The 27,923-nt window shown below is 57.0% G+C and overlaps 1 protein-coding gene across 9 annotated transcripts; it reads left to right on the top strand.

Moving 5' to 3' along the window:
- The first annotated feature begins 1,777 nt into the window (after positions 1-1,777).
- On the top strand, positions 1,778-26,943 carry ATP6V0A1 (ATPase H+ transporting V0 subunit a1). 9 transcript variants are annotated; one of them, XM_064174272.1, is made up of 23 exons: positions 1,778-1,880; positions 2,052-2,193; positions 2,351-2,429; positions 2,664-2,761; positions 3,258-3,386; positions 7,488-7,591; positions 8,325-8,451; positions 9,489-9,571; positions 10,269-10,362; positions 11,534-11,746; positions 12,145-12,295; positions 12,483-12,622; positions 13,133-13,290; positions 13,676-13,766; positions 14,476-14,594; positions 14,883-15,099; positions 15,649-15,756; positions 16,478-16,552; positions 18,706-18,813; positions 19,356-19,373; positions 20,994-21,111; positions 21,422-21,593; positions 25,575-26,943. In XM_064174272.1, exons 2-23 carry the CDS (start codon positions 2,077-2,079, stop codon positions 25,666-25,668), a joined length of 2,613 nt encoding a protein of 870 aa, XP_064030342.1. In that variant the 5' UTR covers positions 1,778-1,880; positions 2,052-2,076; the 3' UTR covers positions 25,669-26,943. The 9 variants fall into 9 exon arrangements, with proteins under 9 accessions (XP_064030342.1, XP_064030343.1, XP_064030348.1 ...); XM_064174271.1 differs by having other exon boundaries at positions 1,791-1,976; XM_064174274.1 differs by having other exon boundaries at positions 1,791-1,976; positions 7,509-7,591.
- The last annotated feature ends 980 nt before the right edge of the window (positions 26,944-27,923 follow it).

Below are 27,923 nucleotides of genomic sequence, written 5' to 3' on the forward strand. Positions count from 1 at the left end.
TACTGTGATCTCTGGCACAGACCTGGGAAGCCCGGGAGGCACAAAGAGCTGTGCAGGACATTGTTCCATGCTGAATGCCCACCACAGTCAGCACTTTCCTGCCCATGGTCTCCAGCATGTGACAGCCCTCCCCTGCCACCGCACCCACCCAGCACTACGAGCTGGGCTCTGTGCATCCCCGCAGTGCTCTGTGCTTCCACAACAGCCATGAGGTCATGAGTTTAAAATAGGCTTTTCTGTGCCCTGTTTTTCCCTGGAGGGACCTCTTTCCTGAGGATTTATTTCCAGTGTTTGCTGCTGATGAGTCAGTTCCATGACAAACCCTCCCCGTAGGCAGCACCAAAGCTCTGCTGTTGTTTCTCACCAGGGAGATCTGCTCAGGGTGGATTTCCACAGATCTCTGTGTGGAGTTTCATGGGCAGGACAGGACATGAGCAGAGGTCTCTATCTAGGTGTGCCACACATTCAGTGTGTCCGCCCTGTGCAGTCTCTGCATCTCTGCTTCCCCAGTTAGGAATAATTGAAAGGCACCAGACTGAGCAGCTCACTCTCGGTCAGATCAGATCAAACACCAGAACAGGATCAGGCATTCATTCTGGCTGCCCAGCAGAGGTGAAGTGCCTCACTCGATGCTCGCTGAGCACACAGCAACCACACCCTGGGCTACCTCACGACGAGTAATTTTCTCTCTCGTATCCTTCATTTCTGTCAGTTTCCACGGTGGAGCTGTTCCCGGGAAAGCCAAGAAGTGGCAAAAGGCAGCTCCCGGGAGACCTCCCCCTAGCCAGTGCCCCACGGAGACCCGACCCACTCTCCTCTGGAGCAGATAGGTTCCTGCTGCCCCTGTTGCAGCAGACAGAACTCGACGTTTGGCTCTCCCAACACAAGCCACAGCTACCAACGATCATTCGCGTCCCAGACACTTCCTAGCGATGCTGCTGAGCTCTTTGCAGGGAAGTGGAGCACACAGCCAAAACAGGAACTAGTGAGAGTCAGCTTGAAAGCAAATCTGCCAGACACAGGCAGGACAACAAAGGATGACAATGACCAGCATCTGCTGCCACGTAAGGCCCTGGGAGTTCCTCTGACCACAGAAAATGGCTCATCTCACCTCACTGTTTAAATTGCAAGACACAGCTGCTAAGGGCCTGCCAGGAACGAGGACTGCCCTTGTCTCACAGAGCACACATTCCCAGGTAAATTTCACCACCAGCACCGCAGAGTTTGCCCCTTCACCCTAACTGTAGAGGACATGGATGGGGCAGATAAAAAGACAGAAAAGGCTCCTGTTTTCCACACCCGGGGGCTGGAAATGTTCTGCGCTGTCGGATCCGTCCCACAGAGAGGAATTCAGCTGTGCAGGCTGCAGCTGAGGCCATGCCTTTCATGGGCAACAAACTCATTTCACCACTGCCTGCTCTGGCAGCAGCGAGGCTGGAGGCAGCTGGGGCAGGGGGGGACCCTTTGCACCCCCAGCAGGCGCCGCAGAGCCCCCCACAGGCCCAGAGCCCCCCACAGGCCCAGAGCCGAGGCAGCAGCCCACACCAGCAGCCCCAGGCTCCCAGGACCCTACCTCTGCCCGCCGCTGCTCACCGCCTTCGCGCCTCGGCCACGCTGCCCGTGACGTCACTGCCGCGCCACAGCGTCACCAGTGGCGTCAGGGACGGGCGAGTGACGTCACCGCCCTTCCGTCAGAGCGCAGTGACAGGCTCCGCCCCCCTGCGGCACTTCCGGTGCGGGCCGGGCGGCGGCGGCGCAGTCGCTAGGAGACGTCCCCACGTGACCCGGCGCTGCGGCGCAGTGACGTCACGCCGGGAGCCGCCGCTGGGCTCGGGGCGGCCGCGGCGCGTTAGGCGCATCGGGGGCGGCAGCGGCGGCAGGTACGCGGCGGGGACAGCGCCCACCGGGACGTCGTCCTCCCGCCTGGCATCGGGGGACGGGAACGGGAAGGGGAAGTGAAGGCCTGCAGCCACCTGGCAGGTCCCGGCCTCGGCCCGGTCCCGGGGCTCCGTTCCGCTGCCGTGCTCTGTTCTCACGACTCTTCTTCTCAGAGGCCGCGGCAGAGCCGGCGCAGAGATGGGGGAGCTGTTCCGCAGCGAGGAGATGACCCTGGCCCAGCTGTTCCTCCAGTCCGAGGCCGCCTACTGCTGTGTCAGCGAGCTGGGCGAGCTGGGCAAGGTCCAGTTCCGCGACGTGAGTACCCCCGGGGCTCTCGGCACCCCCTCAGCGCCCGCGGCGGCTGTCGCCAGGGCAAGGCCGAGGCCGGCCGGGCGACCCCCGGCGCTCGCTCCCAGACCACACAGGCCCCGCTGCCTGGGAGGTCGCTGAAGGAACCTCTCTGTGTCTGCAGCTGAACCCCGACGTGAATGTGTTCCAGCGCAAGTTCGTCAATGAGGTGCGGAGGTGCGAGGAGATGGACAGGAAGCTCCGTACGTACCTGGGCTTGCGCTGACTGCGGCTTTCATGGGGCTGGGAACCAGAGTGCTGGGGGAGGGACTGCTGTTGGCCTCTGCCTGGAGCTGTTGCTGCTCTTGAAACCCTTCCTGCTTGAGGGAGCCTTCACAAAATGAGATCTTGGGACAGTTCCTAGCTGTTGGACGGGGTGGGGGTTACAGGGAGAGTTTCCCACGATGCAGCTCACACTAACCACGGTGTCTCTGCAGGGTTTGTGGAGAAGGAGATTAAAAAAGCAAATATTCCAATCATGGACACTGGTGAAAACCCAGAGGTGCCCTTTCCTCGTGATATGATTGACCTGGAGGTAATGACAATGTGCTGGGACCTAGCAAAGGTTGACTCTAGGTGGGGGGAAGTTACCAGAGGATTTGGTGGCAAGGCTTCAGGCACCACAGTCCCCAGCTCCCACGTGGCTGATTTGCAGCCTCGTGTCCCAGTGGATGTATCCAAGTGCAGTTAGAAAGGGAAGGACCTGAGTGAAATTTCCTCCAGTTCAATAAATCCAAACCTTCTGGAGCTGTGTGCTGTGGGGGCCCTGTGGTATCTTGTGGGAGAGAGGTTAAGGATTTGAAGAAGGCTGAGTAAATCCACTTGGTAAGAGGCTGGCTGAGCATGGGGGGGTTTGACTCACCTGATGAGAATGTCACCAAGCAAGACCTGTGTGGCGTGGCAGAGGGTGACACATTTGCAGCTGCATGTGCATCCAGTGGGGACAGAGAGCATCTTCTGCGCTCCCTCATTTCGTTGGCAGCAGCTGCCTGTGGCACTGCTTTGACTCCCTTCTATTCATCTCTTTGCAGGCAAACTTTGAGAAAATTGAAAATGAGCTTAAAGAAATCAACACCAACCAGGAGGCCCTGAAGAGAAACTTCTTGGAGCTGACAGAGTTAAAATTCATACTGCGTAAAACTCAGCAGTTCTTCGATGAGGTCAGAGCACCGCGGCAGGGAGCACCTGGGGAGATGCTTCCTGTCCTCTCCAGTCTGTTTTCAGTTGCTGTTTTGGGGCAGCAGGGTCATTTTTGTGCTTTGTTTAAAAAAGCTTCTCCAGTTATTTTCCATTTCTCCATGCAGAGCTACCCATGGTTTGCCTCTTAAGATGTTGGTCTGGGGTTGTTTTAGTCAAGGTTTGCCTGCTGTGGCGAAGGTGCTGGTGGTGTTCAGAACACAGCAAGAGACCCAGCTCCTGCCACTGCACAGCAGCTCCCTCAGCTCTCAGCTGAGCAGTTCCACCTTGCTGGCAGGGCAGCTGCAGGCTAGCTGGGTGTTAGACAGAGACCACTCCTTAGGGTCACAGTTCACTGAAGTCATAGATGAATTATTTAATTATTGGAGCCTTTGATCAAACCCTGCCGTTTTCAGCAGTAATTTCTGGAGCAAAGCTTCCATTTACACTGGTAGCAGCTGGGCCAGAAACTGGCAGCTCCTTCCCCAAACCTGGGGAGTGCCCTTGGATGTCATTGCTGCTGCAGATGTGGAGCTCTCTCGGTGGACTCCCGCATGTTTTTCAAAGCAGGCAGGAAATGGCTTGGCTGAGGACAGGTCCTGTTTCCTGTAACCCAAGAGTTTGATCAAAGGGCTCGAGACACAGCTTCTGGTCCTGTCAGGGCTGTGCTCAGGCAGAGCTGAGCTTCTGCACATTCCAGGCCCGTTATCTAATGGCTTGGGGTTGGTTCTCTGGCACTGGGTTCTGCCTGCTCAGACATTAAGGTTGTTCCTGTGCCAACACAAGTATGATCACTGGTGACACAGGTCCTGCTGCTGGTGTGGTCAGTGGGTTGGTTTTCAGAGCAAAATCCTTGGCCTTTGTATGCTGAATGCTCACTGACAGTGTTTGCTTGGACACAGCCTGACAGCCTGGTGCTTGGCTGCCTTAAGGTGCCACTGCCTGCCTGAGTTGACCCAAGCACAGCTACTGCTGTGCTGTGCCAGTCAGTGTCCCCTCCTTTGAGAGCTGCTTACAGCTCCCTGTACAGCCCTACAGGATCAGAATCAGTCCTCTAAACAGTCTGTGTCTGACCACCCCCCAAGGGACCTGTATCCAGCTCCAGGGAGCTCTGCTGCTGGTTTCTGCGACAATAAACCAGAACACAACAGCAGCACAGGGCAGAGTGGGTGGCACGAGGGGAGAGCTGCTGGGATTGTGAGGCTGCTCCAGTTCACGCAGCACAGAGCAGCTGGGGAGCTGAGACCCCTGAGGGGCTGAAGGCTCCATTTCTGCTGTCATTTGCACAGAGCCTTCAGCTCCTGGAGTCTTCAGTGACTTGTATTGAAAATGATGATGCTCACAATAATGAGTTGCACAAGAAATGGCTCCAGATTAGCTTGGGCTTGGTGCTTCCTCTGCGCTGGGGGAGGGAGGGAGGCAAGGCAGGCAGAAGTCAGCAGCTCTTCATGTGAGTCTGGCAGACACAGCAGCCATTTCTTGTTTCAACACCGTGGTGATGATTCTGCTCCTTTTCTCAGTCTTCTTGTCCTTGCTTGTGAAGAGCAGTGAGAGCTGGGAGCTTTCTCTGAGAGCTTTGCCTAGAGTGAGCGCAAAAGAAGACTGGAAAAGTACCGGTTAATGGCATGCAGTCCCCTGCCCCCCACCCCCATCTGCTTCCTTCTGTTCCTTTTGCATCTGTCCTTTCTGTTGGGGCTCTGAATCAGTAATTTGGTGGTGAACTAAATCCCTTTTGGTCCTTGTGAAAATGGTGGGGTTTTTTTGTTGCTTGTGAAGTGGAAGGGGCTTGGATTGTATGGTGTGGGCAGTGCTCCAGAGCTGGAATCCAGAGCAGGGTAAAGGAAACTTTGCTGCAAGCCTTGAGCAGCAAAGGGTCTGATCCCTGGCATGCAAACACTTGGCTTTTTCCAATCCTGAGTGACCTGGTGCAGGGAAAATCCTCACACCGACTGGGATTTTGCTCACTGCTGGTGAGAACTCTTCTCCTCCAGTCCTGTTCTCTGGCACTGCAGCTGGGTCACTCTTTCCTTCCCATACTCTGCTTTTTATTGTGGACTCTTGCACTGCTGCTTTGGTTCCCGCTTCAGAACCAGAGCAGGAGCTGCTGAGCCATTTCTGTTCCAGAAGGGTTTGCTCAGCAAATGGGGATTTGCTTTGCAAATAATCCTTAGCAACACTGCTCTAATCCCAAGTTATTCTGAGCTGCTTTGTTTGTGTAAGCTCAGCCTGAGCAGGACTCCTCTGTCCTTTATCAGAGTTCTGCCCAAAGGACACAACCCCCCAGGGGCAGGAGTGATGCCCAGAATCTCTTGAGAATAGCTCAAGGGAGGCAGACACAAAGATTCCACCTGAGCTCTGCTCTTTTTTTGTGTGCCCCACAGGCTCAGTGTGGTGCAGTTCTTTTGGCTGCTGGCAAATACAACACAAGCCTCTTGCCCTGGCACCTCGCTGTCTGTCAACACCCTCAGCTGTGGATACTCAATGTCCTGCTGTGTTTGCTCTGTATCTTTTGTGCTGGGGCACCAAACTTCCTTTTTTTGGTCCTGTTTTCTAAGTAGTAAAACTTCAGTCAGTTTCTGATGTTGCAAGAAGTTGCCTGAAGGTCGAAGGGTGCAGAAATTCTCCTCTCTGGCTTTTCCAAGCCCTCCCTTCTGTAACATCTGAGAGCTTGAGCAGCTGAGCTGCTTCAGAGGTCAGCCTTGCAAAAGCTGCCCCTGTATGTGGGCAAATCTTTCTCTGGCTCACAGGTGGAGCCCTGTAGAGTTTCTCACTCCAGTTCTGACCCAGTTCCTGCAGGAGGAGGCTCTGGGTGGGCTGGTCCCAGGCTTTGGCAAAGCTGTGTTGTGTGCATGCCGCATCCACAGAGCAGGCTCTACCTTCAGGACAATTTTAGCCTCTCCCCTGAGTACTCTGGGGGAAGGCTCCAGTGTACCCAGAGGGTAGGATTTGCTTCTCTGCGTGCTCAGGAGCTGTCAGTTCTGTAAGCTGCAGAGATAGAAATGGGGCTGTGGGGTTGGACCAAGTGTGAAGATGCTGCACAGGAGATGTGATATGAGCAGCCCTGCTGACACTTGTAAGTCATATTCCTGAGAACTTTGGCCTGCAAATCAGCTGCGTTGAGACTAGAACAAAGCTGCCCTGATGCAGTGCCTGAACAGCCAGAGGAGGAGCCAGGCTGCTCTAAGCAGTGCCTCTGCTGTGGCTGGCAGTAACACAGATGGTGCCCGAGGCTGAGTCTTCAGAAGAGTGAAACTCAGACAGCAAGCAGGGCTGTGAGTTTGCAGTTCTCCTGGGAGTAAGCTTTGTAAAGTCAGGCAAGGAAATCACCTCCCAGTCCTGCCAGGGTCTGTACTGCTTCTGTCCCAGTGCTGATCTGGCAACAGCATGGAATCGATCAGATTGGCACAGAATCCCCAAGTGGCTGAGCTGTTGCCTTGGCTTCAGAGTCTGGCAGAGGGCTGGCACCTGTAGGATGTGGAGGTCTCAGTGGTTGCCCTGTGAAGCTGCCCAAGGTCAGTGAGACCCTCTGTGGAAGGCTTAACTGAGGATCCTCCTTCTGCTGCGTAGAGCAAGGCCCCAGACTCCTCTGCTTCAGGCACTGCTCCAGGCACCTCTTGCAGATGCATTTTGCCTTTGTTGGTGTGCAGGAAATGCACAAGCAGAGGGGGAGGGATTCAGCAGCCGTCCTCAGGTTCTCCTTCACTGAAGGGTTAAGGGAATGGCACTCTGCTTGTGCCACTGCCACTGCTCTTGAGAACATCCCTTGTATGTGAAACACAGCACTGTGGGGTGAATTCTGCCTTGCTTCACACTTGTCTGTCCCACACTCCCTGGACTGTGCAGCAGCCTTCAGACCTGTCTTGTGTGGGAGTTGTGCTGAGCCATTCCACCTGCCCTCTTGTTTTCCTCCTCCCTTGTGTGTTTCTTGCTGTCCTTTTCTGTCGCCTCCTTCCTCTTTCTGCTCTCTTCTTTCTTTCTTTTTCTTTCCTTTTTTTCCTTTGGTTTTCCCAAGCTGTCTCCTGGTTCCTCGTTCCCTGCATGCCACTAACCAGTTTCATTAGGTGTTAATTGATTTGTGAATTCAGGCTGAATTGCATCATCAGCAGATGGCGGATCCAGACCTGCTGGAGGAATCCTCTTCGCTGCTGGAGCCGAGCGAGATGGGCAGGGGAGCGCCACTGCGGCTCGGGTAAGGGCAGCCCCAGGCTAGGGCCACCTCAGCCTCTGCAGTCTGCCACGACTTGAGCACAGTCCTGGGACTTCCCAGGCTGACAGACTGAGCTGATCCAAACCCAGCCACTGGTCCCTCTCCTCTGCACGTGAACACCTCAGTTTGTGTCTGTGCTCCACATTTCTCTCTGCACAACCCCCTGCCCCAGTCTGTGCCCTGTACACCCATTCTGGGCTCTTGCAGGGCACTCTGAACTCTCAGCTTTGTTGAAGCTCTTTCCTGGAAGCACATCATGCCTGGGGAAGCCCTGGCTAGTTCCTTGTGCTCTGCTGTGTCTGTGGGGTCCTTTGTCTGGGCACAGGAGCTGGTGAGCTCTGCTGATACCTGGGGCAGAGCTGTGGTGGCAGCAGTTCTTGCCATGCCATGTACCAGCAGCCTCTTGTGAAGAGGAGCAGGCACAGAAACTGTCCAGGTGTGTTTGTGCCTCCTCTGGCCAGGGCTTTGTTGGTTTTCAGAGGTCAGTTCCTCTCTGCTCCAAGACCCTGTGTGTGCCAGGTGCCAGCTGCATGTGCCAGCTGCATGTGCCAGGTGCAGCTGCCTGCGCTGTGGGTTTATCTCCCTGTGCCCGGGGACTTTCCCTCTGCTGACAGGGCTCACAGACCCAGGCTGCTGGAGCTTTCAGCCTGCCGTGAGCTGCAGCTGGTGCCAGGCTGTGCTGTGCCCAGGCTGCAGGCGTGTGCTGTGCCCACAGGTTCGTGGCTGGTGTCATCACCCGCGAGCGCATCCCCACCTTCGAGCGCATGCTGTGGCGCGTCTGCCGCGGCAACGTCTTCCTGCGCCAGGCTGACATCGAGAGCCCTCTGGAGGACCCTGTCACGGTAACCTGCCTGGCAGCACCTGGCAGCTGCAGGGGCACAGCTCGGGAAGCTCTGCAGCCCCAGTGCTGTGCAGAGCCCCTTGCGTTACCTCCCCGCAGCTCCCTGTTTACTGAGACAGAACCAGCAGGGTGGGTGGAGAATGGTGTGGAGAGGGGGGGAAACAACTCCAGGTTTAGAGTGCAGCTCCTCTGGGCAGCTCTGGACCAGCATCAGTCTCTGCAGGACGCTCTCTGTGGGGCATCTGCAGCTCCTTGGCTCTGAACCTTGGACCTTTGGCTTTGTCTGAACTCACTCAGGATTTAAACCCCACCTAAGGGTTGGTTTGTTACTCTGAATAGTAAATGATGTGGGCCAGGGGTTATGTGTAGTGTCCTCTGCTGAAGTCAAAGGCCACTGCCCAGACCTGGAGAGCTCCTGCTGTGACCAGCAGAGAGAGAGGCTGCAGTGGGACAGCCACAGAGCTGCAGCTCACTCACGGCCCCTTTATTTCTGGTTGCCCTGCTCAGAGTCTGCCTTCAGGGAGAGGCTTTGTTCCTGTGCAGCGCTTCCGTAAGCCAAGGCTGCTGCTCAAGTGCTTGTTCTGAGGCATGGTGGTAAAGTTTCCTAAGGGAGGGGGAACAATAACAGCTCAACAAATGCAGGAAGGGGACCTGGCTGCCAGGGGCAGAGCAGCTGCACAAAGAATGTGGCCCAGGCCTCCCTGGAGACTCAGGACTCTCAGACTCCCCTGCTTATGTTTTCATTCACTCTTTAGCTGTTGCTGGGTTTTGTAGGTGAGCTGGCTGCAGGATGTGCTGATAAATTCATCACATCCCTGTTCTTTTGGAGGCTTTCCTTCTGTATTGTGTTGCATAGTCCATTAACAGATAATTCAGAACATTTTGCTTCCATAAACACAGGCTCAGGCTGAGGAAGCTGCTCCCATTCTGCCTGCTCCAGTGTTGCTGAGCTCTGCCTCACTGTGCAGGTTCAGAGCATGCAGGCAGAACTCTGCAGCTTGCTCTGCCCCTCACACTGCTCTCTCTCCTCCCTTCCAGGGGGATTATGTGCACAAATCAGTCTTCATCATCTTCTTCCAAGGGGACCAACTCAAGAACAGAGTCAAGAAGATCTGTGAAGGGTATGGAAGTCCTGGGCAGCTCTCCCCAGCATTTCAGACACAGGGACGGGGTTTGGCCTTGGTCCTTTTCAGCTACTTATTTCTCAGTGTAAGGAGAGCAGCAGCTGAAACATGCCACATCCAGATCAGCCACTGCCTGAGGCTGTGGCTCTCATGCTGCTTGCTTTGCTGGAGGGTGTTGGAAACAGGGAGGTGCAAGCCTGGACCTCAGGAACAGACCCAGGGGGCTGCCCATGATGAGGTGGTGGAAGCCACATCCCTGGAAGATTTTAAGGCCAGGCTGGATGTGGCTCTGGGCCACATCTATTGCAAAGTGTCCCTGCCTATGGCAGGGGGATTGGAACTGGATGATCCTGCAGGGTATCTTCCAGCCCTGCCCATTCTATGATATCCTCACAGGGGACTCCAACGGTCACTGTTTGCAGCAGCAGCTGCATTGGCCTGATAGCAGCACCCTGCTCTGGGGTGGTGTCAGTGCTGAGCCACTGGCACTGCAGGGGCAGAGGATTTGCTTCCCTCTTCTTGAGCATTCAGCTTCTGGCTTGGCCTAGAGCAAACTTTTGTGCCCCTTGAGTTAGAGACTGACACTCTGCTTTGCAGTCTTAGCTGATCAGAAGCTCCTCTTAAGGTGCTTCCTGCACCCCTGGCAGGTTTGCCCTCTCCCCCTTTGTCACTGAGGTCTTTCCATGCCTTTCAGGTTCCGAGCCTCCCTCTACCCATGCCCAGAAACGCCACAGGAGCGGAAGGAAATGGCCTCTGGTGTCAACACCAGGATTGATGATCTTCAGATGGTAAATCAGCTGGGCCCAGAGCCCTTCTTGCTGTAGTGGTACACTGGACCCTGAAGATTCAAAGCTAGAACAAGTTCTGACCCAGTTAGGTGACTGCTTTCAGCTCCAGGTAGCTTGAGAGCAGCAGCTCAGCAGTGCAAGAAGGATGTTTGGAGATGTCTCCTGGGCTGTCTCCTCTGCCAGGGTCCAGGGTGGGCATGGGTCAACTCCTGGAGAGCTGAGCAGTTCATCACATGCACCAACTGCAGCAGCAGCAGGGCCCTGGGTACCAGGGGGCAGAGCAGAACGTGCAGGCGGATTCTGCATTCTCCAGCTCCTGCTTGCCTGGGGACCTCTGGCATCTGCAAGGACTCTGAAAGCATTTCAGTGCCCTTCCAGGCTGAGGGGACAGTGCTGGCTTCGACCTGGCTGTTCTTTTTTCTGCCTGTTTTCATATTTTCTCATTGTGCTGTCCTGGATTGCTGCTGCTTTACACCTGATGTCTTGTGCAGCAGCCTGAGCCCTGCTAAAAGTGAACAGTGTCATCCCTTCTGGGTGCCAGCTCTGAAATCCTTGGTGCTTGCTTCAGGGGAGAAGGGCAAAAGATAAAATATTTGGAAGCTAAAAGGAAATTGAGTGAGGTTTGGGCTGCTGTGGTTGTGTAGTGCAGCTGTTGAGCAAATCTCAAGTAGAGCAGAGCTCAGAAGCAGTTAACCAACAGGGATTGGAGCTGCTCGTGCCCTGTGCCCTCACTCTCCCTCTAGTCTAAGAATTTCCAGCCTGGAAATCTTGGCGTGAGTTGGGTGAGTTCCTGGAAGCAGCCTCAGCACTTTCTCCTTTTCCCTTCAGTAGAAGGTCTGGTTGTGATCTCTGTGACTGTTTCCGGGGCAGGGCTCAGCCCACTTGGGGAACTCCTCTCTGCTTTTTTAAACTGGATGGAGGAAAAAGTGCTCTGAGTGATCCCTAAAGAGTTATTGTTTGAACATGCCCTGGCCTTGGAGCTGGGGGAGGGAAGCGCCAGAAAGTGTCCCTGGAAAGCCCTGAGGCTTTTTGGCAGAGCCCGTTAAGCTGAGGGTTGAGTATGGGGCAGGTGAGGGGAGGGGTCTGGGTGAGGCTGTTGCTGCTCAGCCTGACCTCGCTGTGCCTTTTGTACACTTGGGGTCACTGCTCTCGCCTCTCCTCTGTCTGCCAGGTGTTGAACCAGACTGAGGACCACCGGCAGCGAGTGCTGCAGGCAGCTGCCAAGAGCATCCGGGTGTGGTTCATCAAGGTGCGCAAGATGAAGGCCATCTACCACACCCTGAACCTCTGCAACATCGACGTCACCCAGAAGTGCCTCATCGCTGAGGTCTGGTGCCCCGTGGCTGACCTCGACTCCATCCAGTTTGCTCTCAGGAGAGGCACCGTGAGTGACCCCTGTGCTGCTCCTCGCTGCTGCTCCAGCAGGGATTGGTTGGGAGTCTCTGGAAGCCCTCCCTGGGGGCTGTCTGGGCCCAGCCTCACAGGGCAGTTTGTGTGCCAGGGAGGGGTCATCAGCTGCAGACAGCAAACATGCTGCAGTGTGAGGCATGCTCCTGACTGTGGGCCCTGCTGGCAGTGCTGTTGACAGAGGAGAAGTGGACAGGAGATGCCCAGGACAGGAGCAAGGTCCCCTCAGAGGGCAGCCCTGGGTGCCCTCAGCTGCACTCCTCCTCCTGCAGAGGCGCAGGAGCCTCCATTCCCGAGTGCTCACAGGCAGGGCTGCTCTGTGCTGGCCTCTGCGTCACTCAGGGTCTCTAACCTTGCTCCCCTCTCTGTGGTCAGGAGCACAGTGGATCCACAGTCCCCTCCATCCTGAACAGGATGCAGACCAGCCAGACCCCTCCGACCTACAACAAAACCAACAAGTTCACCTCTGGCTTCCAGAACATAGTCGACGCTTACGGCATCGGCACCTACCGGGAGATAAACCCAGGTGAAAGCAGACAGCCCCCGGCCCAGCGTCCCTGCCCAGCTCTTGGCCGGGCTGCCTCTGCACTGTCTGTCCAGTGACACCTTCCAGAGGCAGAGGAGGGGACTTGGGAATTCTGCTGCTAAATTGTGGCCTGGTCCCTCTGAGCTCAGCCTGGTCCAGCACTCACAGCATCCTCTTGCTCCTGCAGCGCCCTACACCATCATCACCTTCCCCTTCCTCTTCGCTGTCATGTTTGGAGACTTTGGCCACGGCATCCTGATGACTCTGATTGCTCTGTGGATGGTGCTGAGGGAGAGCCGCATCCTGTCGCAGAAGAGTGACAATGAGGTACAGTGGCAGGGCACGTTCAGCTCTGCAGGGGAAGCAAAGAGCTGCAGCTGGCTTTCCTCACATCCTTCCCCCCGAGCTGACAGTGCCCCCTGTCCCTTCCCCTGGGGCTTGGAATCACACGGAGTCTGTCCAAGGGTAGCACAGAAACTGCTGGAAACAAATCACCCTGAGCTTGCCTGCTTCATAAAGGGGCTCAGGCACTGCTGAACTCCTGCATCCATGTTGTACCTCCAGGATTCTTCCTGTTGGCTACTCTGGGGGTTCTGCTTGCTCAGGGCTTCAGCTAGCAGGAGCCAGAGGGAGGTGAAAGCTGAGCAGGGCCTGTGCTACCTAGTTCTGAGCCAGTGCTGCCAGCTGGGTGCTTGTGCCAGCCTGTGCAGCTTGTTTGTGCTATGGCAGTTCACCCCCTGCATGCAGATCCTGCTCCCTTGAGACTTGGGGATTTCAGGCCCACGGCCATGGCTGAGCTGCAGCTGGTCCTCAGGGGCTGCTTCTGCTCTACCCTAGATGTTCACCATGGTGTTCAGCGGGCGCTACATCATCCTGCTGATGGGACTCTTCTCCACCTACACTGGCCTCATCTACAACGACTGCTTCTCCAAGGCCCTTAACATGTTCGGCTCCTCCTGGAGCGTGCGGCCCATGTTCACCAAGGGCAACTGGTCGTGAGTAGAGCTGGGAGCCAGATAGAGGGGCAGTGCCAAGCAGGTGACTTCTCTTCCCCATTGCCCTCCCAGCTCAGGAAAATAAAAGCTCTGAGTTCAGTCTCAGAAGAGGGCTGGCAATGGGATGTCCACACCAGCTTGGGAAGGTGCAGCTCTGCACCTTTCTCCTCACAGCAGGAGTCCTGCCTCCTGCCTCTTTCTGTCTGGTGACACTGGGCTGGGCAGGAAACAGATCAATAATCATCTGGGAACACCTCTAGGACCACTCAGGAGCCCTGAAGTCCTCTGCTCTTGGGGTGCTCCTTGCTGAGAAGGGAGGAGCTGCTGCTAACTCTCATGGGACAGCTGCTGAGTTAATGTTTGTGTAACCCTCTTTTACCCACAGAGATGCCCTGCTGGAGACCACCCCTCTTCTGCAGCTCGACCCTGCCATCGCAGGGGTCTTTGGGGGACCCTACCCCTTTGGCATTGACCCGGTATGAGCTCCTCCTTTCTTTGCTGGCCTGGAAGGACATCTAAGTGCCTCTGAAAGGTTTCCCCAGCACAGCCACCCCCTTGGCAATCTCTTAGCAATGCTGGAAATGCTCCTGAGTGCTGAAAGTGATTCAGCTGCTCCAGGACACAGAGACTTGTTTCTCAGGAAAGCTTCTTCCTCAGCCTTCCTAACCTGCAGAGTCTTAATCAAATCTGGCTGGACTTGAATCACTTCATGAAGTTGTTTTTCACCCTGGGGAAAGTTGTTTCTTCTTCCAGTTAGGTTTGGCAGGGCAGGTTTCCAGGAGCCCTGACACTGTGCTTGCTGCCAGGGGTGGCTGCTGCTGACCCTGCTGAGGGGCTGTGGGGTGTGCCTCATGCTGCAGAGGAGGTGCAGAGGATCTCAGCTGCCTGGTGTTGTTTAGCCAAGAGCTTAATGATCCTTTCTGCCCAGGATGCAGCCTCCTCCTTCCTGCAGCTTTTGTCTGCCATAAGCACAGGCAGGGTTTGATGCCTGCTGCAGAATGGGTCAGCTCCTGGCTCAGAGGATTGCCTGCAGGGGAGTTTGAGCTCATTTCCTCCTGTGGTGGACACAAGAAACTGCTCTGGCAGCCTCCTGCTCCCTGGCTGGCTGATGCTGCTCAGCTTGAAGTGAAGGATTTTGATCTCTGGTTCTCTTCCCCTCAATGCTGTCTGATATCTTGTGTACAGATCTGGAACATTGCCAGCAACAAGTTGGCCTTCCTCAACTCCTTCAAGATGAAGATGTCTGTGATCCTCGGCATCATCCACATGCTCTTTGGAGTCACCCTGAGTCTCCTCAACCACATGTGAGAGCTCTACTATGTTTTTCTGCTGTTGGGGGGAAATTTCTTTGGGCATGAGGTGTGTAGGAGGCAGGAGCCAGCCAGGATTTAGGCCTCTGTTGGGAGGAGCAGGGCAGCTGTTCCTGCAGGCCTGCCCATGGCAAGGGCAGACTGGCTGTGGCCCAGCTCTTGCTGTCCTGGTGAGCCCCAGCAGCTCTGTCCCAGAGATGCTCTTCATGTTCTTGTCAGGGTGGTTTGCCTGGCACGTCCCTGATGCCAGCCCCATGTACCACTGTGCTTTTTCTCCTGCAGCTATTTTAAGAAGCCACTGAACATCTACCTTGGATTTATCCCAGAAATGATTTTCATGTCCTCCCTCTTTGGCTACTTGGTTATCCTAATTTTCTACAAGTGGACAGCCTATGATGCTCACACCTCAAAGGATGCCCCCAGCCTTTTAATCCACTTCATCAACATGTTCCTATTCTCCTACAATGACCCCAGCATCAAGATGCTTTACAGAGGGCAGGTGGGTGCTGGACTGAGGTCAGAGATCCTCCACAGTACCAGAATCTGTCCTTGGCCTTCTCATAGCTGTGAAACCAAGCAGGCAATGCCTTCCCCTGTGACAGAGGAAGTGTAGCATCACTTGCAAATCCTGAGGCTGGGCCATATTTAATAATCCCTGTAACAGGAGTTTGTGCCAGTCTGAACACAACTCAGCTCTGGCTCCAGGACATCTGGACCCAGCAGAAAGTGATCAGGAATACTGTTCTGCATCTGCAGTGTGGTGCCTCTGAGCTTAGCTGAAAGACTAATATCACTTGCTCCTAGCACTATCACACAGCTGCCAAGTCCCCATTCCCTGCAGAATCCTTTGGCTTTGTCCCAGCATGGCACTGGGTGCAGTCAGTTGGGGCAGCTGTTGGGTACAGCTCATCTTGCTGGTCTGGCAGAGAGATGGGAAGTGCCCACCCCCTGCTCTGGGACCCAGTCATTTTGGGGTGTAGCAGGAGGTTGTGTGGGTATGTTTGAGCCTGGACTGCCACACATCACCTGAGACTTGTTTCTTTGACAGAAAGGGCTGCAGTGTTTCCTGGTGGTGGTGGCTTTGCTGTGTGTGCCCTGGATGCTGGTAGCCAAGCCCCTGGTCCTTCGCCGCCAGTACCTGTGGAGAAAGCACTTGGTGGGTGACTACCTCTGAGCTTCTCAATCTCAAGACTTGTTGATGTTTGCAGAGCTGTGTTCTCCTTCCTGGGCTCGGCTGTGTGGGTCCATGCTGCACTGTGAGCTGTGAAATGGTTTGGCACAGGCATAGAGGCAGGTTGGGGTTACTGGAGACAAAGCACTGCCTGCAGCTCAGACCTGCACCCAGCATCGGAGCTGCTCTGCAAACCCTTTTGTTCTGGCAAAGCTCAGAGCAGTGCAGCTGGTGGGGCCTTGTCAGCTGGTTTGGGACCACACCTCGCTGGCTGCTGGATGCAGGTCTGTGCCTTCAGCAGACTGGCAGCCTGAGGGTAGAGATGAAAGCTTGACTGGCTGGCAGAGCTGCCAGCTGTCTCTGCTAAGCCTGGGTGCTAAAAGACAACAACTCAGAGGAAGCAAATCAGACTGAAGCAGTCCTGCTGTGAGCGGCTCTCTTCTGGGCTGCTCTCTAGGTTCCAGCTGCAGTGTGAAGTGTCTCAGTGTGAGAGGCAGGAGCCTGGCACATGGGCACTGAGGAAACTTGAACCTTCCCTGCATGTATGGCAGAGAGCTTGCAGGATGTTACCCGAGTCAAAGACCAGCCAGTTACAGACACTCCCTCTCCCCTCTCTGACCATCTTTCATCCTCCCATGTCCCCTCCATTCGTCTCCCTGTCTCTTTTTGTTTCTTCTTCCCTTTCTTTTCTTCCATTCACTATCAGGAAGGGCAGCCCGTGGAGGCCCAGGGCAGCACAGTCCCGAACGAGCAGGCTCTGGAGGCAGCAGCGGCTGCGCCAGTGAGTGGACAGAGAGCACCTGATGGAGCTGCAGAGGGGAGCTGCTGCCTGGCTCACTGTGGAGGGAGCATGGAATGTATCTGAGTCCAGCAGGGAATGGCTGCTGCACCTTTAGGGTGGAAACCACTTTCTGTTGGAAAGAGCAAAGTTCAGCAAATTTGATACATTCTGGAAGCAGGCTCGGGGTGGGCAGCTGGAGGTGGCCAGAGCCAGCTCTGCAGTGCTGCTGGCAGCCCGGCCTGCAGGGCAGGGGCACTGCCCAGCACAGCCCCCAGGCCCAGTTCCCTTTTTTTAACTCTGCTGGCATATTTGTTGAAGGCAGCTGAGGATTCTTCCCAGGCAAGCATTTCTGTCTGCGTTGTGTGCTCCTAGTCCCACAGTTCTGTGGTGCCCTCCCAGTGACTCCAGAGTGGAGATTCCAGGGGTGCTGCTGCTGGCTTGGAGCTGGTACAAACTGATTGTGAGAAAGTAACCTCTCAGGGTCTCTGTATCTGCTTTTTGTATCTGAGCTTTCAGAGCAATCAGGCAGAGTGCAGCCTGCAGAAGCTCCCAGAGCTGTGTTGCAGTTCTTCTGAGCTGTGAGTGCTGCCTGCCCAGCGAGGAGCAGAGCCCTCACCAGCTGTGGGAAGCAGGAAGAGAGGACCCTTGAGGCCCTCGTGAGCTGCTGACCACTGTTTCTGTCCTGACATTTCAAATCCCCTCACAGAAATGTCAGAACTGAAATGACTCTCATGCAGGATCCATCAGCACAGCAGGGGGGCTCAGCCAGCCTAAGGGAAGGTCTTTGTAGGGGGTGTGCTCAGAAGCATCAGGTCAGTGGCAGCTTTGGAGCTGTGTTGAGGATGGGTTGTTCCCAGCAGGCACAAGTCAGAGTGAGGGCAGAGCTGCAGAGGTGCAGATGCCCAGGGACTGGAAGCAGAGCAAGGGGCAGGTTGGCAGTGGCTCGTTGCAGAGGTGCTGAAGACCCTGGTAGCAGCATGGTCATAGAAATGGATTCTGTGTTTAAGTTCCTTTAATTTCAAAGCATAAATGTCCACCTCATCTGTTCTCAGACACCTGGCAAGGTCTTTACTCCACATCTGGCACTTTGGGCAGTCGCAGTTCAGCCTGGAAGGAAAGTGGCTGAGAACAGGGCAGGCAGCAGGGCACGGAGCAGCCTCGGTGCTGGTGGCCAGAGTGAGGAGCTGTGAGTGTGGGCAGCCCACGGGGCCCCACTCCTGCTGGGTTTGTGCTGTCCCCTCTCAGCTCCTGAGGCCTTGGTGTGGCAGACAGCAGCCTGCACAGTGCTTGTGCTGGGAGCAGAGCTCCTTCCACTCGAGGTGTTCCAGTTTGTCCTTCTGGGGGAGCTCACAGCTCTGGAGCTGTAGCCCCTCGGGTCAGTCAGCAGCATTTCTCTGTGGAGGGAGATGGGAGATGTCACTGAGCAGGAGCCCAGGACACAGATGAGTACCTCGGGGTCATTTGCTCTGTAGCAGCTCTGCCTGAGGGCTCCTGGGGTGCTCCCAATGTCCCATGTGTCCTTCCTTGGAGGCAGGCTGGGCTAGAGGAGGAGGAGGCTGCCAGGCACCAAGCACTGGTGCTGCAGTGATCCTGGCTGCTGCTGCTCCACTGGGCTGGGCTGCTCTGCTCTGCCTGAAGTACAGCTGAGGTCAGGACAAATGGCCAAAAAAGGAACTGTTTGCACCACGCAGAGCTGCCAAGTAAGGGAAAGGCTGCAAGTCTGATTGCCCTGTGGTGTCAGGGGGGCCGAGGCTGGCAGGGAGCTCATGGGTGTCCCCCAGCCCAGGGCTGCTGCTGTCTGTCTGCACCAGGTACCAGAGCAGGGAAGGTCAGTGCTGGTCTGGCAGCTCTGGACCAACTGCAGAGCTGCTGCACCTCGGTGCCAGCAGTAAGCTGCTGAGGGCTCTGCCTTCTCACGGCTATAGTTGCTCTGTAGAGATGTCTCCAGTGCTCACTTAGAGACAGCCTTTTCTTCCCCAGCCCCAGCAGGAGTCAGCATCCTTCCCACCCGACTGGGACGCAGCCTTGCCCAGCTGCCTTGCCCTGGGCCTGAATCCTCACTGCTGCGTACGCCGCTGCAGCTGGAGCCGCAGGGCAGCCGCTGCCGCAGGCAGGCACAAACACTTTGCTCTTTCTTTTTCTGCATGTGTCAGGGCACGCAAAACTTTGGTGGGATCCGGGTGGGCAATGGACCTACGGAGGAGGATGCTGAGATCATCCAACATGACCAGTTATCCACCCATTCCGAGGAGGGGGAAGAGGTAAGCGCCGCCCCTTCCTCCCTCCCAGGGCAGCGCAGGTGCCGCAGGACGTGCCAGAGCTGCGGCTGCACTTCTCACTGCCAGCCTGCCCAGAGCTCAGCAGCCACACTGCCAGCGAAGAGCTTCCGGCACAGTCCTCAGCAGGCTCCCTCTTGGTCGTTCCCAGGACTCCAGAAAAAGCAACACCCGTTGCACACGAAGGGCAGTGTGGCTCCGTGTGCCCCATTACCACTCGCTCCCGGGGCACACGCAGCTTGCCCGCTGGCCCGAGGTGTATCTGGGCTCCTCCAGTCTCAGCCCAAGCCCCGGGGCTGTGTCTTTGACGCATTCCTTTGGCCTCTGGGGTGACGCAAATTGCTTTGCCTCGCCTCTGGCAGAGGCAGGTGTGGATCTCCCGTGGCTTGGGAGTACTCTCCAGCGGCATCTCGCCTCTGTAGTGCATGGGCTGCGGGGCTGCTTCTGCGGGGGGAGGGCACCGCTGGCTGCTGCTGGGGGGCGCCGGGAGCCAGGCCCTGCACTAAGTGTCCCTTTGTGTTTTCAAGCATACGGAGGATGAGGTGGTAAGGCTGCAGCCGCTTCGCGTCCGTGTCCCCGCAGCGCATCCCGCGCGGTGTCACCCTTGTCACCACATCTTGCTTCCCCAAGGACCCAGCTGCTGGCCTGTCCCAGGCCCATTGTAACCCCCACCCCCATGTGCCCATTGACTGCCCTCTGATCACCTCACCTGTACAGCCTGTTTGTCCTCCCCCCTGTCTGCAGAGCTTCCCCAGACAGCCTGGGAAGCTCCTAAGCTGAGGTCTGGAACTGTAAAGTTCTTGCTCTTGAACTCTGAAAAGGTCTCATCTGCCAGCTGTGCCGTGGGCACCCCTGACCTGCCACAGGCTCTCCAGATACTTCTCCCAGCTGCCATTCTGAGGGCAGTGCTGGTTGGTGCCACTCAGAAAAACCAGCCCAGTTCCGTGCAGCTCCACTTCCCCTCCTCACCAGCCTCATTCTGTAGAAAAGATGCTCCTGAGAAACTGCTCCTTGGTGAGCACTTGTGCCAGAGAAAGGGGCTTAGGGTCCTTCCTGCAGGGGTGATCGGAGGCTTCAGTGCCACCAGGTAACCAGAACAGGAGAAATGCCATGGGATCATAGCAGCTCCCTAGCGTGGTGCTATGCCAGGTGGGGGTTTTGCTCAGGTCCCTGGAGAGTGCCAGGGGTGGAAGCAGTCTGCTGGCTGTGAGCAGAGAACCTGCAGCTTTGTGTCACCAAACCCCTTGTGGAGAGGGGAACGACAACTGCCGTGCCACAGCAGCTCCCTCACTCCCTTGCCTGCTGGGAGCTCAGCAGCTGCAGCTGGCTCTGAGCTGTCCTTGCCTCAGCGTTTCCCACATTCCATGCCTTGCTCCCTGGCTGGCTCTGTACTGGAGGGGGTTCAGCAGGGCAGCTTTGGGGGAGAACTTTGCAGCTCACGTTCTGTGAAGAAGGCTTTTGACAGCTCATTTAACTGAAGTGCCTGAAATATTTGTTGCCCTGGATATAGCAAGGGAGAAGTGGAGCTATAAATAGCTGCGTGTGCATGCTCGGAGCCTTACTCACTCGATGCATTTAACACGTGGTGTTTACTTGGCTTAAATGGGAGCAGTTTCTGAGGCATGCACCAGCTCCCGGCGGGGGAAATGTTTTCCCAAGGTGCAAAACTGTCCCCTGTGGCAGAGCCCTTCTGAGCTCTGTCCTTAGTTCAGAGGGTGTCCAAGACACAGAGGTGGCAGTGATGCACACAGCAGTGATGCACAGATGAGACTTCTTCAGGGCTGCTTCTGCTGTATTTTTGCTTGCAAAAAGGGCAGGTTTGTGTCTTGCCAAACGCTCTCCTTGGTACTGTGGCACAGGCATGCACCAGTACCAGCTTGTGGCAGTGCCTACATCTGATGAGTTTACATGAACATAAGCTCCATGTCTCATCTCACTGCCAACTTGTCTTCTCCTGGCCAGGCCCACGGCCGCAGCTGGAAGCTGCCTCAGCTGTGCCACACTGGCTGTGAGCACCACAGCAGTGGGCAGCACCCAAAGCCATCCATGAGTGCTCAGCTCTTGGTCACTGCTGTGCCAGGCCGGGAGCAGGCGGTGGCGATGCCGGCGCCATGCGGGTGGCAGTGGCAGCAGTGGCCCCGTCACGCTCTGTGCTCTCTCTGCAGTTTGACTTCGGGGACACTGTGGTGTACCAGGCCATCCACACCATCGAGTACTGCCTGGGCTGCATCTCCAACACCGCATCCTACCTGCGGCTCTGGGCGCTCAGCCTGGCCCACGCACGTGAGTGACCCCCGGGGGGATCTGCTGGGAAGGATGAGCTGCGTGTGGCAGCCGCTGCCTGAGCTGCAGGAGAGGCTGTGCTGTGGGAAGGAGAAAGCTGAAGGCACCAAGGGGGCACAGGGCAGTGGGATGAGGGCTCTGCTCCACCCCATGCATGGCAGAGGGAGGCTGGGTCCTGCCAGCTGCCTGCCAAAGCTGCTTTGCCCCTTCCCTGCCTTACGCAGAAGTTGTCCTGGCTGGGCTTTGCTGTCAGAACCTCTCTGCTCCTGCTGATGCTGAAGTGAGCCTCCTGTCCCCTCTCTCCTGGCAGAGCTCTCGGAGGTGCTCTGGACCATGGTGATACACATTGGCCTCAGCGTGAGGAGCCTGGGGGGAGGCCTTGGCCTCTTCTTCATCTTTGCTGCTTTCGCAACCCTGACGGTTGCCATCCTGCTGGTCATGGAGGGGCTCTCGGCCTTCCTGCATGCCCTGCGCCTGCACTGGTGAGTCGACGAGGAGCTGCCTCCCCCACCCCCGCCCTGTGCTGCCTCCCCCTGCCCTGTGCCATCTTGTACAAAACTGCCCTGACAGGACAGCAGAGGCTGTGATTTGGGTAGTGAATAATGCTGAGGTCAGCAGGCACAGGAGCACCACAGGTCTCAAACGTCTGTGCCCTGCAGCCGCTGTGCTCTGGCAGCAGAAAGTTTCTGCAGTGGCAGAGATGCCAGTCCTGCTTCTGGGCACCACTCTGCTTGTGGTGTGCAGAAACTGCCTGGAGGCTCCAGACAGGTCAGTCAGAAGCTTTCTGTGAGAGCAAGGGAAGCAGATCAGCCTTTCTACACTGGCTCTGCTTCTGGGCAAGGAAAACTTTGTCCTTTTGCCCTCTGTGGGGTGCAGGCTGGGATGTCCTGCAGCTCCAGCTGCAGGCAGGACTGGGAGCTGTGGCCATCTTGTGCCAAGGGAGCCTGGCATGGAGGTGGGGGGCTGCTGAAATGGCTGCTGGATGGTGCCACGCTTCCCTGGCACCCAGCCTGGAAAGCTTCACACCAGCCACTCGAGCTGCCTGCTGTCTGCCTGCTCTTTCCTCATCACCCTGCTGTCGCTGCAGATGTGAGGGCTTCTGTAAGCACTGCAGTCCTTGCCTGGCTGCTACCAGCTCTGACTCCTTGGGGGAGTTCGGTCTGCAGCTGTCTGTGGATTTGCAGAGCCTTACAGCACAGCTCTGAGCAGCAGCAGGTGAACAGCTCTGAGCAGCTTCTCCTCTTGGCAGGCCCCATGTTGCCCTTCTCACCTGAGGGTATGGGCTTTTTCTGGGGGTCCCTGACCTGGGGTAGTGCCACAGGCTGCACCCACACAGCTCCTGGGACAGGCTGCAGGTCAGCCAGGAGCTCACTTTTCACTTTGTCCAGCTGTGCTACAGGGTGAATAAAATACTGGCTGGATACATGCCAGGGGAAGGTGGGAGGCACTGACAGGGCAGAGAGAGAAACTGTCTGGGGAGCAGCAGCTGGCACGTGGGGCATGATGGCTGTGCAGGGCACCTGCTGGGGAGCTGCAAAACTGAGGCTCTCAGTGCTTACCTTTTTCCTAATCACACTTCTCAAACTTGAACTTAAAAAGCTGAGCAAGCTCAGAGCCTGGGCAGCAGGCAGCAGGCTGTGGGGATCTGCTGGAGGGATTCTGGGGCTGTGGATTTGCCTTACCATGGTGGGGAGGGAGCTCCTGCTGGGGCTGTTCACATTCCTCCTCCCGAGTGCAAACCAGGATGTTTCCAGTGGATGTTCCCTTTTTAGCAGGAGGGTGGGGGGTGTCAAACGCAGCTGTCCTGGGAGGAGCTGGTCAGATTTTCTGGCCGTGGGAGCAGAGTCACCTATCAGGAATTCCGAAGGTGTGGGTGGTGGCTCAGCCTTCCTGGCACGGAGGAGTTCAGCCTGGCTCTGGGGGAAGCACAGGTTGTTCCCTGAGCCCTGCCTGCCAGGCCTCCAGGAGGGGGGTTTGTTTTGTGCTGCGTTCCTTCAGCAGGGAGGGTTCTGGGGTGAGGGCAGCCTGGAGTGCTGCCAGGGCTGCAAGGCTGTGCAGGAGCCATGCCGAGCTCAGTGGCTGATGGAGCCATGCCCGGGGCCTGCTGTTAACTCCTGGTGCTGTGGCCTCCGGGCTCCAGAATGTTTTGCCTTCTTGCTTTCCAGCACTGCTGTTTGACACCAAAGTTTAGGTGCAAGCAGCTCACCTTTTGGGCTTCTTAGCTGGTGCAATGTGAGCAAACATGGACTGTGCCCAGGCGAGAGGTCTGTAACTGGGCTCAGGGCAGGGTCCTGCCTGGGTCCAGTGGAGCTGCTTGCCTGTCTGAAGCAGGATTTTTAGCCTCAGTTTTATGCCTGATTTTGGACCTGAAAGCCCAAGACCAGGCTGCAGATAGAAAGAGCAGACAAGAATCTGTGTAATGTAAGCAGTTCAGGTGAATTCAGAGCAGGGGAGGTGGGAGTCTGTGGTGTTCTGTGTAAGACAAGTTGGTGCTGAATGGGCATCATGATGGGGAGGGTTCAGGTCGAGTTTGGAGCAGTCAAACCACACTGTTCAGATTCAGCTCTGTTTACCCAAGTTCCTCTCAGGCAGTTTCTTTGTTGAGGGTTGCCTGACCTGTTTGCCAGTGGTTCACAAACACACTCAGACACTGTTCAACCACTTGGAGATGGTGGAACAGACCCAGACCTGCTCCTGGCCCCATGGCACCAGGGACAGCTGGAGGCAGAAGCTCCTGAGGTGCTGGTTTTGAGTAGTGAAGCTGGAGCTTGCTGGAAGTCTGCAACCAATGTGGGTGTTAAAACACCAGCCATGAGGTCAGCCTCAGCCAGCCATGTGGGAGAAATAAAAAGCAGGAATTCTGTAGACCTCAGCTGAGAGCAGGCAGCACTGCCCTGCCCACACAGAGCTCCTGGCCTGTGGCCACCCCAGGCGTGGGTGTGCTGGGGCCTTGTCCTGCCTGGTACTGGGAGTGGGGGGCCCAGCTCCCACCCACCTGCCAGGCCTGGATTTTCCTTTGCAAAGGTCGTGGGCCAGAGCTTGGCTTTGAGCTGCTGCAGCTCCAAAAGCAGCCTGCTGCAGGGAGAGGGGAAGGATCTGCAGCCCTCTGGGGAACAGCAACTGCAGCAGCCTCTGCAGCACTGCCCCACAGCTCTGGGGCTGTGCGGTCCTGCAAGCCCCTTCAAGGTGGGCTCTGACTGATGACCAGCCCCAGGGACCAGCACAAACCTGTGAGAACACCAACACCAGCTGGAATGTGCAGTGGTACTGAAGGAAAGCTCAGGCTCCTGCTCAGCAGGTGCCTCTGCAGTCTCTTGCCAGGGGGCTGGGCGCTGCCTGCGTTTCCACAGTGTCGGTGGAGTTGGGAAGTGCAGCCAGGTGTAGCCCACCCACCCCTGCAGCTGGTCAGTGCCGCACAGAAGCCGAGGGGTGGCTTTTCTGTGACGCCCACTGCCAGGAAGCTTCCCAGGCTGTTTGTTTGCCCTGCAGTGCTGACTGAGGAATGCTGCTGAGCAGGGAGACCCAGAGCACAGGTTAGCGACCGAGCTGCTGCTGCAGGTGCCAGGTCCTGCAGAGAGCAGTGACTTGTGCTGAGTAAGGACCTGGGCTGCCGGCGGTAGATGTGGAGTGCTGCAGAGAGCACCACACAGAACCTTTAACCAGGATTAGTGTAGAAATGAAGCTGCTTTCAGTCGTTCTAACCTCACAGCAGCCTCTGCTCCAGCTTCAGCAATCCAGCTGTGCCCAGTTGTGACTGAGGGTGTCCAGAAGGAGCTGTTTGGGCCAGCTGAGGCAGTTCAGGGTTAAGGTTTCATGTGGAGTTCTGTGTGACTCACCCAGCCCTTGGCCTCCTGTTTCCCTTTGCTCACAGAACAGTCTCTCAGTCACAGGATAAGCTTTATCAGGGTTCCTCGGCTGGCCAGGAGCCCTCCCCGACCCATGGAAAGTCCTGCTCATCCCAGGGCCTCTGCAGGCAGCTCTGTCTGTGGGGGCAGAGCTGCTTTCCTGAGCTCTACTGCAAAGCCACTTTTTGCCAGCTGCAGTGCCAGCAGTTCTGGAGCCTGCCATGGTCCCTGACATGGAAAAACCTAATTCCAGTTTGCTCTTCACAGCATCCCCAGAACTGCTGAGCCCTTCAGGGGCTGCGTGGGTTCAGTGGAAAGGGCTCCTTGTGAGGCTCAAGAAGCTCTGCTGTTGGTTTTGCTGGGGCTCTGAGGGGCTCTGAGGGGACACCACAGCTGGGGACTGCATCCTGTGCTTGGGGCTCTTTGACTGCCGGGGGTGGGATCAAAGGACCTGGAATGTTCTGGCTGCTGTGCCACAAAATGAACTGAGAAGGTGGGTTTGTGGCACAGGATGCCTAGCCTGGCTTTGTAGAGTGGGTGGTGGTGCTCCCAGCACAGCCCTTGCTGGTGGCTGGTTTGTGGCCACCTGTGACCATGGCACTCTTCCCTCTCTTGCAGGATTGAGTTCCAGAACAAGTTCTACACTGGCACTGGGTTCAAGTTCCTCCCATTCTCCTTTGACACCATCCGTGAGGGGAGGTTTGATGATTAAGGATCCTCCTCGGCAGTGTTACCCTGGTGTTGTGGCTGACCCCTCCCCTGTGTGTGACTGCATGCAGCCCCCCCCCCCCCCCCCCAGTGACCCTAACTTATTGCAGCACCCCGAGCCAAGAGCTCTGACATGCCTGGAGGCTAAGTGACACTGGATCAGAGAATTTTTCCCTTCCCTGAGTTTACCCCTGGAGATCCCAAGTGCATGAGGTGTCTGTGGTGTGTGCTGGTACATGTCTTGTGTCCTGTGAGTTCCCTGGCAGCTAATCGGGGCAGCTTGGCTGGGTGGGCACAGAGGCAGGGGGAGAAGAGGTGAACATATTCAGCTGGCACAGAGCTGCTCAGAAAGAGGTGGTTTTGAAGAAGGTTTTACAGGTGGATCCTGCATATCTTTGCCTCTGAGCAGATCATGAGCAGCAAGCAGTTGGTGGTGATCCAGGACCTGCTTCTTCTACCTCCAGGGTTTCCCTGTGTGCTGTGTTTTAGTCTGGCAAAGCCAATGTCTCATCCTGGGCAGAGCTTTGGCCTCTGCTGGGGGCTTGAGGAGCTGGTACGAAGGGGCAGGACTCAGCCTCAGCTCGGTCTGTGGTGTCTCTCTCCACAGCTGGGGAAACACCTGGCCCTTGCCAGGAGAGCAGCTCCTCGCCCTGGAGAGGAGATGCTGCTGTGACTGCAGCTGCATGCCTATGTCCCTGGCAGAGCTCCGGGGCTAGCAGCTGAGGCCCCTTCAGCTCTTAGGTCTGGGGGCTGTGCTGGGCTTGAGGCTTTGCTGTGGCCTGGGGCAAGATAGAGCAGGACAGGAGCTGCAGCACAGATTCCTCTTAGGAACTGAGCGCTGTCGGGAGAGTTTCTTGTTCAAAAGCAAAGGCTGGAGGCTGCAGAGCCCTCGAGGCACGTCCAGACCTGGCACTGGTGGAAGTTTTGCAGAGGTGGAGGTCCCGGTGACCTATTGTCCTGTGTGCTGGGGGTCTGTGGAACTCGTTAAGGGAGGGCAAAGACCGAGTCTTGCCCAGGGCACCCCACAACAGTGGGGTCTGGCTGGTGTTGTCCTGTAGCTGCTTTGCCTCCCGTGCAAGCTGTGAATCGTTCCTTGTCCTCCTCACCTCGCTGTAGCTGTAGCAGCTGTGAGGTGCCCGTGGTCCGGGCAGCTGGTACACGAGCACGGCGCCTGCCCACGCCCTGTGCCCACGCAGGGCTCCCTGTGCCGCGCCGTGTCCCGGGGTTGCTGTACAACCCGAGTGTGCTGCTGTATGAATTAAACTAACTGCACAACCAACTCTTTTCTGCTGCCTGTGTGCTCTCTAAAGGGGGTCCCGGGCAGCCTTTCTTCCCTCTTGGACACGGGGCAGAGCCTCGAACGCTGCTCGGGGGGCACTGGGACCTGAGGCTCTCCTGTCCCGGCTGGTGGCTGTGGGGGCCAGCACGGTGGGGTGAGCAGAGCTGGTTTGCAGGGTGGGGCTGAGATGTCTGCGCCGATCGAGCCCTGCTCCTGAGCAAGGGCTGAGCAGAGACCCTTCTGCCCAGGGCTCTCCTGCCCACCCTGGTCACCCCCTTAGGGCAGGCGCTCGGGCTCCAATGAACCACCTGAGCTGAGCATGGGCAAACTGCTCTCGGCCCCAGCAGCCAGGGCGGGCTGCCTTTCCTCAGGCCCTTTCCTGGGGCTGCCGGGGGGGATTTTCCACGAGTGGGCGGATCGGAAGGGAGGCTGCCGCAGGGCTTGGTGCTTGCCCATCCGGTTTCCCTCTCCTGATCCCTCTTGCGAGAGCGACGAGAGGGTCACTGCTGCCCTCGTCCTCCTTTACCCCTTGTCCTCTGCCCCCCCTCAGGCAAGCCGGGTCCCTGCGGCTGCCAGCTCTGCGCAGGGACTGCTGTTCCCTTTCCCCCGCTGCCTGCTCTGACACCGCTCCCATCTGCAGCTGCCGGATTCCTGCCTGTTGCCATGGCTCTGCTGGGCCCATGCCTGGGTCTGGGTCTCTGCGGCCAGCCCTTGCTGGCAGCGCAAGGAGCCCGCGGCCCTCCATGGGCTGCCAGGGAAGTCCCAGGGTCGTCCTGAATTTAGTTCTGCCCCACGGGAGGAGGCCAGGCCGCCCCTGGCTGCCAGGCTCTGCCCTGGCTGTGGCCCCGGGGCTGTCTTGGAGCCGAGAGAGTCGCCTTGCCCTGCTCCCGGGGAGGGGTTCATGTTTGTGCCTCCAACTCCGGTCACTGAGCTCCTCCGGACGGTGCTGGGGGCAGCAAGGCCGGTTCCACCGCCCCAGG

Source organism: Pogoniulus pusillus, chromosome 40 (assembly GCF_015220805.1).
Source record: "Pogoniulus pusillus isolate bPogPus1 chromosome 40, bPogPus1.pri, whole genome shotgun sequence".
NCBI classification, from domain to species: domain Eukaryota; kingdom Metazoa; phylum Chordata; class Aves; order Piciformes; family Lybiidae; genus Pogoniulus; species Pogoniulus pusillus.

What these genes read in the sequence shown, in the direction of transcription:
- ATP6V0A1 (XM_064174272.1), top strand. Translation starts at nt 2,077, where the DNA reads ATGGGGGAGCTGTTCCGCAGCGAGGAGATGACCCTGGCCCAGCTGTTC. An exon ending in CTCTGGAGGACCCTGTCACG is followed by an intron (nt 8,452 to 9,488) that starts GTAACCTGCCTG and finishes CCTCCCTTCCAG; the next exon opens with GGGGATTATGTGCACAAATC. An exon ending in TTCACCAAGGGCAACTGGTC is followed by an intron (nt 13,291 to 13,675) that starts GTGAGTAGAGCT and finishes TTTTACCCACAG; the next exon opens with AGATGCCCTGCTGGAGACCA.